Genomic DNA, 13,458 nt, shown 5'->3' with positions numbered 1-13,458 from the left:
GCATTGACTGTAAAGACCAAATGGGTTAATATGTGTGAAGTAGTAAACTGTGCCCGGTACCACAGACTCCTTCTGTGAATGTCCGCGTTGCTGTCTGTCTCTTTGCTTGTTTTTGTTGCTTTCTTGATGATGTGGGAGGACAGCACCATCTCAACCCGATCACAGCCATCCTGGGGAGAGCTTTGATTTGCATCGTCTCAGTCCCAACCCAGAGCAAACTTGACCTCAGAACACTCGCATATCATCTTGCTTGTTGCCCAGGGACCTTTCTGGGTGTGGGTGTCAGAGGCAGGCTGAGCTCCCCTGATCGCTGCTAGAGGGATTCAGAGAATCCAGCTGGTCTCTGTGGGGTGGCACCTGCAGGACAACTCCATAAATTCGACTTGCAGGCATCCAGGCAAATCAACCTCCACTACTTCTTTTTTTGAGATTAACAATGAACCATTATGAATGAGGTGAACCAAACTAGCTAATATTTATTGAGGCTTGTTAGGTACCAGCTGCTATGCCATGCACTGTTTTATTTAATTCTTAGCCCAACCCATTTTACAGAGGCGGGCTCAGAAAAGTCAAGTAACTTGAGCAGTTACAAATCTTGTAAGGGATAGGTCCAAGATTCGAACCCTGGCTGTTTGACTCCAGCATATTGTCATTTTTGTAAACTTTTGTTTTCAAAACATAACCTACATCTCGAAAAGAGCACAACTGATAAGTGTACGCTTGAAGAATTTTCACAAAGTGTATGCACCCAACCTAACCAGAACCCAGAACAAGAAGCAGAACATTACCACCCGCCCCCACCCCTCCGAGAAGACTCCCTGTGCTCACTTCTGGTTAGCCCCTCCCGCTTGTCTGACTTCCAATCATAGATTAGTTCTGCTTGTTTTTGAACTTCATGGAAATGGAATCTTACAGATTCCATTCGCTGCCTGGTTTCTTTCACTCAACTATGTGAGGTTCGACCATGTTGTCTGATGTAGCTGTGGTTCATTCATTCTCACTGCTGCATTGCTTTACACTCTGTTATCTATTCCTGCAGAACAAATTATGGCAAACTTAACGGATCCAAAAAACACACACTTATGTCACAGTTTGTGTGGGTCAGGAATCCGGGCAGTGCTTAGCTGGGTTCTCTGCTCAGGGTCTCTCCCAGGCTGCAATGAGGGAGGTGGCCAGGGCTGGGGTCTCATCTGAGGCTCAGCTGGGGAAGGACCCTCTTTCCAGTTCATGTGGTGGTTGGCAGGATACAGTTTCCTGAGGGTTGTTAGTTAGTCTGAGGGCCTCACCTCCTTGCTGGCTGTTAGCCAGAGATCCTGCACTGTTTCTTGCCATGTGGGCCTCTCCATAAGGTGGCTTGCTTCATCAAAGCCAGTGAGAGTCCTTAGAGAGAGTCTCCAGGCAAGATGGAAGTTACAATCTTCTGTAACATAATCACAGAAATGACATGCCCATCACCTTTGCAGCATCTACTGATTAGAAATAAGGTACAGTCCTGCCTACTCGCAAGGGGAGGGGACACAGAGGTGTGAACACCAGGGATAATTGGGGGCCGTTGTGTATGCCTTTTGGTCTGCACATGTGCACATATCTCTTGGGTATATATCTAGGAGTAGAATTTCTGGGTCCCACATACGTCCCGCTTTACGAGATTCTGCCAAACATTTTTCCAAAGTGCAGGTACCCTCTACACTCCCTCAGCAGGCTATGAGCTTCCCAGTTAGAGCACATGCTTTCAATACACTCTTCCCCTCTCTCCTTACAGAAGGGGTGTTTGAGCTGGGGCTCTTCGGGACGACAGGTCCTAATTCTGGGCCCATGTCAGAATCACTGAATTCCCGGGCCGCTTCACCAGACATTCTGATCATTTGAGGGCTCAGATACAAACTGGAAGGTCCACTCCATAAGGCGAGGATCCCTGTACCCTTGGTGCCCGGAGCAGTACCTGGCAGCAGTACCTGGCAGGTACCAGGGAGCTGGCACTCAATAAATGTTTTTTTGATTAAGTGAATGAGTTTAGGAACTATTGTTCAAGAGATGGGCCCCAGGGCGGGTATAAGCTGCTTAAACGGGAAGGAAACTTTGTTGTGACTGAGGCTGTGTTCATTTTTCTGGGAAGAGGGCTCAGAACCTCAACCAGGTATGTCCCCAACAAAGGTTAAAGGCCGCTGTGATTGGATACTGTCCGGCTTAGGTATTTTATCACATGAAGAAAGAATTGGTCCCGGGGTAGGTGGCATGGGAACTGTGGACAAGGTCCCATGGTCCTTAGAAGTAAAAAGCGAGACAGTGCTTGCCTGGGGTGGCTCATAAACTGAGACCTTGCTTGTTTTGACCTTTGACCCATGGTAGCTCTTTTGGTACATCTAGCCACTGCCTGGCCTCTTGGGACCCTCCCTGTGTCTGTCTGTTGAACAGAAAATTCCAGAAGGCCTCGGTGCCCTGAGTTTCCATCAGGGGCAAGCCAACATGAGCCCTAGCTTTTGAAAAACCGCTTTCAATCCATAGAAAGCCTCCCAGTTTATCTGGTTTGAGATGACCTCATCCTTTGTCACCTTCTCTCTTGTTTTCTGGAGGTTGCTCAGCGTCTTGCTGCTCTCTGCATTCTTTTCTCACGTGAACAGTGCACCTATTTTGGGCATTTTGTCGTTGTTGTTTTGGGTCATTCCCATCACACATTTTTTGTATTCCTTTCCAGTCAGATCAACCTCATGCCTCTCTAGACATTTCTTCTCAGGTTTCCTCTGAATCATTTCGTTCGGTCTAAATATGTCCAGTGTTTCCTCCTTCCTCACTGCACTCCACATAGACCCTCTCTTTTCCCCGGAATAACTGTTCTTTTCTTTCGAATCCCTGACCCAAATCCTCATCTTTCACCATGTTATCTGACTTCTCCTAAGAACTGATTGTTTTTTGAAACTTAAGCCTCAAATATCATCCCTTCTAATCTGCGTCTGAATTTGGATCACGGTCAAGAAGCAGGAGAGACAGGAATGTGGCTGGGTAATTAGGATCCTCAGCAGAAGGGCTGAGTGTTCATCGTGGGGTCAGAGGGGCCTGGGGATGGAGGGAGAGGTATCTTCTTCTGCCTCGGGTAGGGCTTAGGGTGGGGTTCTCAGGAAAGCGCTAAGAAAAAAGGACCCATTTGACTTGAGTTCTGAAGGAAGAGTAGGATTTCCGGAGGTAGAGCAGGGAGAGCAGAGGATAGTCCAGGGAAGGAGCAGTGGGAATGGAGGCTAGAAGATGAGTCATCAGAGATGCTAGGGACAGGAGTACAGAAGGAGAGGGGTGGCCAGGTGCTGAGACCGCACACTGAAGGTCCATGGTCAGCCCTCAGATATGTTTGTCTGGCTTTCCCAACGTGTTAAAAGACTTTTAATTAGTTGCTGAAGGAATAGGCCTCCTTCTGTGGAGTGACAGAGAAACCTATTCAAATTGTCTTTAGCATGAATGCAAATTCACTGGTTACCAAAAATGAAAATTCTAGAGGGAACCTCTGGGTTCAGGCTCAGATGATTTCATGAGGCCTTGGCCTCTCTCCAGCTCTCAGGGATTCTTTGTACCATGTGGACCCAACCTTAGACAGAATCTCTGTATAATGGTCACAAAAAGGCGGCCGAAGCTCCAACCCTTACATCTTCTCAGCTTTAAATTCCATAGGGAAGTATAGGAGTCTTTTTCCTAAGCTTCCCCCAATGGCCTCACTGCTTCTCATTTTCTCTGGGTGGGTCACAAGCCCATTGCTGAGCCAATTATTGTGGCCCAGGAGACTGCTCTGATTGGCTGAGCTTGAGCCAACATGCCCATCCCTGCAGCCAGAGGTGGAATCAACAGCGTCTCTGAGAAACTGGAATGAGACTAGGAGAAAGGTGTTGTCCCCAAAGGAGGATCATAACGCCATAATATTTTAGAAGAGGTGAATTGTTATTAGGTGACGAAAACCAGATGTCTACCACAGTAGCCAACATGTACAGATCATTAACATCTGGATTTATGCCTTTTTTTGCGAAAATGGGAATATCTGGCAATACCTGGACTCTCTTCTTGTATATAGATCAACAATCTGCTGGGGATGAGTAGAGGCTCCCTCTTTAGATACAGCCTATGTTCTGCCTGCCCAATGCACTGCTCATATTTCCTCTCTGGCTCCTGGAAGCACTTGAATTTTTATTGCCAGCATAATTTGATTCTGTAAAGAAATCTGTTTTTCCCACCAGAATGGAAGAGCCAAATGTACAGGGGTCAAATAGCTCTCCTGTGCTCCCACAAACTCCTGAGGACAAATGCCTGGCCATTTTTAATAGTCTCATTCCTTGCTCATTTTAAAAGCCTTCTTTAAAAAAAAATATTGAATACATAGTGATTTTAGAATCTGTTATCTGATAATTCCAACATCTGAAGTCTTTGGGTGGGAGTGGCAGAGGGGTGGTGTCTCAATGTCTTGTTTGTTGTGTCTGCTTACTCTGGCTCATACTGACTTATTGCTTGGATGTTTAGTAATTTGACTGTGATCTCATTCTTGATTGAACTTAATCTGTGGGAATCCTGAGGGGTCTGATTCCTGGCTGCTTTGCTCTCGGAAGTCTTTTTTGTTTGTTTCAGCTGGATGCCGGGGATGCTAATAACCTCTGAACACTGACATTTATTTCCTCAACTTGGAGTTTTCCCACTGAATACATGGAGTGTAAACTTGAGCCCCAGACCCACGTGGTTACAAACCTTCAGGGTGATCATCATCATCACCAGTATTGTGGCCATTATTAGTTTTCCCCTCCAGAGCCACATTGAAAACTACAGGTTTTCATAGGCTCTCCTTTCTGAAAGTCCAGAAAAAAAATTTTTTTAAGCCCTCCTCTTGCCAGGGTGTGGAGCATCTTTGAGGGTGCCAGCTTAATACAGGCATCTTAGACTTGGTTAGCTCATCTTGCAAAGGCCCAAGGCTTAATCTCCCTTTTCCTGCACTTACTAAAGGCAAATGGCTTCCTCATTTGCTTATGCTTTGGTTGTAGCTCACTCTGTTTGTGTGTGTGTCTGTATGTTCCTTTGAGATTGCCTACATAAAAATTGTTTTTTATTCTGGGATTTTGGAAACACACACAAAACTAGAGAAGCCTGCGATTAACTCCATGTATTCATCATCCAGCTTCAACATTTTCCCAGTGTTCTCTCATTCTTTTTTCTCCCTTTTTGAGTTTTTTTCTAGGTTAATTTAAAGCAAGTTGTGTCATTTCACCCATAAAGACATCCTAACTGAAAGGACTTTTTGTTCCTTTACATTATCCCCGCCTTGACATGATCACAGCTAAAAATACTTATAATCATTCCTGAATATCATCTAATATTCAGTCCATGCTCACATTTCCTTGATTCTCTCAGAGATATCTTTTTTACTTTTATCTTTGTTAGAATCAGGATCCAGACAAGGTCCACACATTACACTTGGTTGTTATGTCTCTGAAATGTCTTTAATTCTGTAACAGCAACACCCCGCCCCTGACCTTTGTTATCCCCCAGCCACTGATTTGTTGGAGAAACTGGGTCTTTTGTCCTGGAGAACATTCACATCCTGGATTTGGCTGATCACTTCTTCTTGGTTTCAGTTAACTTGTTCCTCTTTTCCCCATGTTTCCTGTAAACAAATAGTTAGATCTAGAGGTCTGAGGAGATCAAAGTCTTTTTGTTGTCCAGACGCCTTCATAGGCGATACTGTGTGATCCATCCTGCATCACACAGTGAGCACATAATGTCTGGTCATCCTGTTTTTAACGATATTGAGATTGAATGGTAGGTCCAGTGCTAACAGACTGAGCCATCCATTACAAAGTCCCCAACGGCTTTTTTTCCCCCAATAATTAACATTTTTAATTATTCATTATGGTAAAATATACATAATATAACATTTACCATCTTAACCATTTAAAAATATACAGTTCGGGCTTCCCTGGTGGCACAGTGGTTGAGAGTCCGCTTGCCGATGCAGGGGACGCGTGTTCGTGCCCCGGTCCGGGAAGATGCCACATGCCGCAGAGCGGCTGGGCCCGTGAGACATGGCCGCTGAGCCTGCGCGTCCAGAGCCTGTGCTCCACAATGGGAGAGGCCACAACAGTGAGAGGCCTGCGTACCGCAAAAACAAACAAACAAACAAAACACACAAGTGGCACAGAGGAAGCCAGAATCTTGAGAATACCTGGGCCCAAGGAAATCTTGGAAGATAGTGAGTTAAAGAGAATAGTGAGGATAATGACGATGGTAGGAGAGCATGTATGCTTTGTGGGCCTATGTACTAAGGGTTTTGTATACAAGCTCCCATTGGGAAGGCTACGAGCTAGGTGCCATTTTTATTCTCATCTTAAAGAAGAGGGATCTGAGCTAATTAAGCAGAGGGAAGGTTAGGGGCTTTTCCTGGCTGAGACCACAAGACAAAGCGGTGGTCACGCCCCCTAGCCAGGACTTGATTGGCTGGAGATTTGATTGGCAGGAGAGCTGAGCGGCTTCTCCTGCCAGAAGCAGCCGCTGCCCTTCAGCCTTTCTTCCACTTCAAGCCCTGAGAAAGGGCTTGCGTGCTTCCCAAGTGGCAACTTCTGTGCATTTAAAAATTTCCTCTTGAAAATCCCAGCCTTAGCCCATTCACAAAAGGTATCTGGGTCCTTTCTTGGCCGTGGCCTAGTCGTATTCACCAAAGAGAAGAGCGCGTCCCATAAGAGCTGGCGGCTTTGGGAGGACCGGGGAAGGCGTCAGCTGGCAGGAAGCTCCCTGAAAGAAATAGAGGAATCCCCACCCATCCATGAGCTGCCTATTCTTCACCCTTAGAAACGGGGCTTGTGATATGCCAGGCACTGCAGGCATTTTGCCATTTAACCCTCCCACTGCCCCACGGAGTAGGCCCCTTGCTAACAGTTTTGGTTGCTTTTGTTGAGGAACCTGGGATACAGAGGTCAAGCCACTTACTCAGGGTCATTCGGGGCAGTGGTGGGGCTTGACCCCTATTTGTTTGACTCCAAATCTGGCCTCTGAACTCTGAGAGACACTGCCGGCTTCTCGAGTGATGTGGGAAGTGGATTCGAGTGAGCACGGCCTGGGCAGCGGTTCCCGTCCCTCTGCCACATGGACAGAGCCACAGACCCAGTTCGCTGTGAAGGCCCAGCATCTTATACCAAGTCTCATTTTCACAGCCAGAGATATTAGTGTGGAAATAGGACTTTTGATTCTTGAAAGGTCTGCTTGGTGAAGAGATGGTCAAACATTTAAACTACAAACTCCATTTTTTTTGGGGGGGGCAATTCTGAGGCTAAAGATGTGTAATTTCATCTCAGTGCTTCAACCTTGCCACCTCTGTGAACGGGTGAAGAGTTTCAAAGTTTCATACAGGAGGCTAAAAAACTAAGGCTCCTTGTGAAAATACTAAGTGTAAAACTTAGGAAAGAGGAATTCTACTTTCTGTTCTTTTCTGCTTAAAGACAACGAAGATCTACTCCCTGGAAGGAACGGATGCCAAGACAGATGTATATAAGTGCCCTTTAGGATCCAGCAAAACTTTCAAATGTATTATTGTTTTCTTCCCGACAAACAGGGATTTCTGACGACATATTAACAACAAGCATGAAATGCAAACCTGAGTCCTGGAGTGAAACCCCCAGGAGCAATGGTGCGATGTATCCAAGGGGGCCACCCTGGTAAGGGAGACACAGAAGGAGGGGGTGTGGAAAAGTGAACATGGGCGGGGGAGGGCAGCAGGTGGGGAGGGAATCCTGTTTCTGCCACTTAGTAGCCAGGGAACGGTACCCTCTGTCAACTCACCTTTCCCCTCTCTCTAAGGGGCTGACACTTGCCAGCATCCCTTGCGGGTTGATGGGAGAGATGAAGCATGTGCGGTGTGGAGCAGGTGCCTGTCCCTTGGTAAGTCTTTCCCCCAGTTGTGAACTCCACGAATTTGAAAGCTTCTAGCTGTAGCTCTTCTGGGGACCCTGACACAGGTTCAGCTTGGCCATTTCAGACCCTTCTCTGCTGAGGGATGTCCAGCGCCAAACAGGCTGGCATGTCCCTTGCGTTGTGTGTGAATGATGCAGCCCAGGAATAATGCATGTGAAACCTCATTATGTAAATCCTCAGGTTTTCAGTACATGACAATGGCTTTTTTGGGGCCCTTCTCTGTCCCATTCTGTGGTCTGGTGTCTCTGCTTTGGGACCTAGTCTGCCAAGCCCTGGGGGCGGGGGTGGGCACCTTGGGGAGGGGTGAGCTCTCCAGAGGGCACATCAAAGGGAAAGTCACAACTCTGTCACTGGCCCAGCTCTCCCTGGCATTGCTTGGTGTGAAAGGAAACTGTCCTCTGCCTGAGGCAGCCCCATGTCACACACAGACTAAGGCCTGTGATGTTTAATTCAGAGCAGTGAGCACTGGAAACACTGCATCCAGGCTCCCTCAGAGCAGGACAGCCACTTTTCATTTCTGGGGCTCTAAGCCAGAGAGCCTGCTGTCTGGAAACCTATTGCCTGGAAGGTTCGCAGGATGGAGGGCAGGCTTCTGCAAAGAACTATCTGACCATCACCTCCTGGTTGAGGAGAAGGGCACCCTTCTATGACCTTGGCCTCCTTAGAGCTCATGAAGGCAACAAACACACACATACAAATACACACACATGCCAACCCACAGCACATACTCACATGTACACAGATACACGCAAGCATGCGTGTACAAATACACAGCCCCAAATCAGAAAGACTGGAGTACTATTCTGGCTACTCAGAAGAGGAAACCCAAATCTTTATTCTCAGAGAGCTTATTCCTCGGTGTATCCCTGGCACCTGGCAGAACAATGAAAATCAGAAGCGCCGCCTTTAAAAACACTCGGGCTGTTCACTCAACTAATTGTGGTCATCTTTTCAGGAGGCAGGGAAGTCAGATCATGATGCTGGACACCCTTAAGCTCAGTACAGTGCTGTGTGTCAATTATGTCTCAATAAAACTGGTAGAAAAAACAGTTATCTGGATAGAAAGAACAAGATAAAATACACGAATTATCAAAAGTTAAAAAAATACAGACGAGCTAGACTATGAGTCTCACAAAGCACTGTTCACAACAGCCAGGACATGGAAGCAGCCTAAATGTCGATGGAGGAGTGGATAAAGAAGATGTGGTACAAATATACAGTGGAATACTACTCAGCCATAAAAAAGAATGAAGTAATGCCATTTGCAGCAACATGGATGGACCTAGAGACTATCATACGATGTGAAGTAAGTCAGACAAAGACAAGTATCATATGATATCACTTATATGTGGAATCTAAAAAAAAATGATACAAATGAGCTTATTTACAAAACAGAAACAGACTCACAGACTTTGAAAACAAACTTATGGTTACCAAAGTGGAAATGTGGTGGGGAGGGATAAATTAGGAGTTTGGGATTAACATATACACACTATTATATATAAAATATGTAATCAACAAGGACCTACTGTATAGCACAGGGAACTCTACTCAATATTCTGTAATAACTTATATGGGAAAAGAATCTGAAAAAGAATAGATATATGTGTATGTATAACTGAATCACTTTGCTGTACACCTGAAACTAACACAACACTGTAAATCAACTATACTCCAATATAAAATAAAAATTAACTTAAAAAAAAAGAAAGTTTAAAAAAATAGAGGCAAGCTAGACTATGAGTCTCAGAGAGGTTAAGCTGACATATATATATAGAATCTAAAAAAAAAAAAATGTTCTGATGAACCTAGGGGCAGGCCAGGAATAAAGACACAGATGTAGAGAATGGACTTGAGGACATGGGGAGGGGGAAGGGTAAGCTGGGACGAAGTGAGAGAGTGGCATGGACATATATACACTACCAAATGTAAAACAGATAGCTAGTGGGAAGCAGCTGCATGGCACAGGGAGATCAGCTCAGTGCTTTGCGACCATCTAGAGGGGTGGGATAAGGAGGGTGTGAGGGAGACACAAGAGGGAGGGATGTGAGGATATACGTATGCATATAGCTGATTCACTTTGTTATACAGCAGAAACGAACACCACACTGTAAAGCAATTATACTCCAATAAAGATGTTAAAAAAAAAAGCTGCCTGAAGCCACACAGTAAATGGCAGAACAAGAGTCTAAACCTAAGTCTGCCTAACGCTAAAGCTATTCTGCCACCTTCCTTTGCAATGAGCGAATGCATTCTGTGCTGCCTGGATCCCACTGGGACCTCAGTTGGCTGTTTCTAAAGGGAGCTGAGGGGCAGCCTCAGAGGCTCTGCTCCGAGCAGGGACCTCTCACCTTCTGCTGCCTGATCGCCCTGGTGACCCTCTTCTCCTGGTGCAGCCGCTCTTCCATGTGCGCCAGGGCCTCCTTCAGCGGCGCCTTTTCTTCGGCCTCTCTGAAGATGTCCTTCAGCTTTGCCACCTGTGACTGGTACATCTGAACCGACACTTTGCTCTGCCTGAGCACACAGGAGAGACAAAGTCTCTTTTCTCCTCAGCTTTCTCACTCACCACCAATGCTCCCGACCTGGGAGATCCTCAGAACACTTCCATATACGCTTGGCTTCGCGGTTTCCTTACAAGTTGGGGGAAGGCTGAAGATGTGGGGACTAGAGGGCAGAATAAATAGCCCATTGGCTGTGGATGTGCAGCATGAAGGGGGCACAGGTTATGCTACCAGCCCCTCCCAATTTCCCAGAGAGGGTGGGGGAACGGATACCACTGAAAATAGGATGGAATTATGAAAAGCACACACATGGTGAAACATCAGACACATTTATAAAAGGTGCACCTTATTCCTTAACAGTAGGGTACTCTAACTGCTGCTTTCTTGCCCAGAGACTTGGGTCCATCAGGCCCTGAGTCACCATCCCGCCTCCCCACTCCACACCCAGGCCTCTGTCCTCTTGTCCTGGTCCCTACGGGTCTGCAGCTGCACCGAGGTTTAGCCTGGAGAATGGAGGCCTGGGCCTTTTGCCGGGGACACGGGCCATACTTGAGCTGTTCAATGTCCTTCTCGTATCGTCTCAAAAGCTCCTCTTTCCTCTGCAGCTGGTTCTTGAGTAGGGTGATCTTATCAAACACCAGGTACAGGTCTCTTTGTCGAAGCTGGTGGACTCTCTCCCTCTCTTTTGGGGAGAGGTGTTTCATGGACACGTGACCTGACATATCTTTGATGTTCAGCATAGTCCCGAGGGTTTTGCTCATATCCAAGTACTACGAGAAAGCGTTTCACAGGTAAGAGGCCTGGCCCAAGACCGCTGGTGGCCACTTTGAGGAGGCAAACGTCTAATTCTGTTTCATTCATTTTCTGCAGTTGCAGAGAAGAAACACATGCTTTGCAAATGAGTGCATTTGGGGCTTTTAGTAGGACTTTCATTTTCCCCCGCATCCATTTACACTATGCCTTTTTGAGAATTGGGGGGAGGGGTGGAGGGGGAATGACAACAGACATAAACATTCATTCTTACTACCCAGTCTTGCAAGGAATTGGGCTCTGCAATTTCCAGCCCATGCTGGGATAGGAGATGGGTCTCGTGGAGCTACTGTAACAACTAAAATGTATGTGGAGTTGATGTTTAAACTACCTGCAGGGCACGCAGGTTTGGACAGGAGGGGACTGATGCTGGGTATACCTACCAGCTTTTCACTAAGATCTAAAGCCTCAGCCACATCCGTTTTCCCTATCTTCTCAGTGGCCATGATGGACCCTGGGCTGGAAAGGCCATTTTGAGGCTGAAATAAAACAAAAGAAAAAAACTCACTTGGCATTCCATTATGATTTTCTACATCCAGAAGAATAACCCAAAGAATAATGCAAGAACTGGAAAAAATAATTTGAGAGAGTTGATTTTTTATATCATCTTTATTGGAGTATAATTGCTTTACAATGGTGTATGTTCGTTTCTGCTGTATCAAAAAGTGAATCAGCTATACGTATCCATATATCCCCATATCCCCTGCCTCTTGCGTCTCCCTCCCACCCTCCCTATCCCACCCCTCTAGGTAGACACACAGCACCGACCTGCTCTCCCTGTGCGATGCAGCTGCTTCCCACGAGCTATCTATTTTACCTTTGGTAGCGTGTGTGTGTATATATGTCCATGCCAAGAGAGTTGGTTTTAAATCCAGTCTGACTCTGTGAACTGCTTTCTTTATGACTGTGTTCCTACCCCTTCAGAGCACGACTGCCTTTGAAATGATGCATCACTTGTGCCGCTCTTTGGCCACCGTCTCGTCTGTCTTCCCTTTAGGCCAGTGGTTCTCAACCGGGGGTGACTCTGGCCACCCTACCCCCTCCAGGACATTTAGCAATGCCTGGACACATTTGTGGTTGTCATAATTGCTGCTGGCGTCTAGTGGGTAGAGGACAAGGATGCTGCTAAACACCCCACGATGCATAGGGCAGTCTCCCAAACAAAGAGTTACCTGGCTCAAAAAATCAGTACCGCTGATGTTGAGAAGACAAGCTCCAGAAAAATGGGGACCATGCGGCTTTTGCTCACTATCTCCCTCCTTGTGCCCAGCATGGCACCTGGCACCGAGTGGTGCATAGTGGGCATGTTTGTGGAATGAACGAATGAAGGTTAAGTGGAAAATAGCCTCCCTCCTTTTTATTAAAGGAATCTCATTTCTGTGCAGCAGAAACCATACCCTCACAAAATTTGGCCCAACCTTCTCCTAGTTCTGGAACCTGGTGGGTGAGCATCACTTCAGACCCTTTCCAGAGACAATGCAGATAGTGTTTGCAGCTGCATCTCCCTAAGACCCCAACCAGCCAGCTGGCTGTTGGAAGCCCAACTGACTGCATGGAAAGGCCACCAGACTGAATAGGGGACGTGATCTGAACGACCACAAATAACCATAATAAGACTCCTTAAAAAATAAATTGGCTTTTAATGCTTGCCATGAGCATCTCTTAGCCCTAGCATTTGTTGGCACTACCCTGAAAACCTCTGAGATTTTAAAAAAAACAACTACAAAAATATAAAGGCCCCCAAGTGACTGTGATAGACAAGAGTGGACATATTTGTCTATGTATCTATGGAGATGAGAATAAAAGAGGGTATCTGAAGATGACAATAAACCAGGCAGATCTGCTGCAAAAAGAACCTGAGATGCTGCTCAGTGTCTTCAGCTACCCTGAGCTGCATCCTCTGTACCTCTCCAGACGCCCCCTCTTTTCCTGAGGGGAGGGTCACTAAGGAAGAGCCTGGGCTACAGGATCCAAGCACGCAGTCCCCACCCGGTCTCTGCAGGCTAGCAGACACACCACCAGGGACACACCCCTGGTGTGTCTTCAATCATTATTCTGTGACCTTGGGTGAGGTACTTGACCTCCTGAAGCCTTAATTTTTCTTATCTGTTAAATGGGGACAATAATAGTAACTATGACACAAGGCTGCTACGATGGTTCAATGACATAAGGCATGGAGCCGGCTGAGCTCAACGCCTGGCACACAGTAAGCAGTTCACAG

The 13,458-nt window shown here is 46.5% G+C and overlaps 1 protein-coding gene across 1 annotated transcript in view; it reads right to left on the bottom strand.

The window, feature by feature from the left end:
- LOC309808843 (forkhead-associated domain-containing protein 1-like) overlaps positions 1-13,458 on the bottom strand; it is a gene marked incomplete at its 5' end in the record, with an annotated part of 203,913 nt that overhangs the window by 113,780 nt on the left and 76,675 nt on the right. The window contains 3 exons of the mRNA XM_082629415.1: positions 10,278-10,440; positions 10,977-11,197; positions 11,621-11,716. Of these exons, the coding sequence (XP_082485541.1) occupies positions 10,278-10,440; positions 10,977-11,197; positions 11,621-11,716 (480 nt within the window). The remainder of the gene's footprint in view (positions 1-10,277; positions 10,441-10,976; positions 11,198-11,620; positions 11,717-13,458) is intronic.

The sequence above is a fragment of the Mesoplodon mirus genome (assembly GCF_964341445.2).
Source record: "Mesoplodon mirus genome assembly, chromosome: 7".
Classification (NCBI taxonomy): Eukaryota; Metazoa; Chordata; class Mammalia; order Artiodactyla; family Ziphiidae; genus Mesoplodon; species Mesoplodon mirus.
The sequence above is the reverse complement of the archived record's forward strand: the minus strand, read 5'-3'. Positions and strand labels throughout refer to the sequence as shown.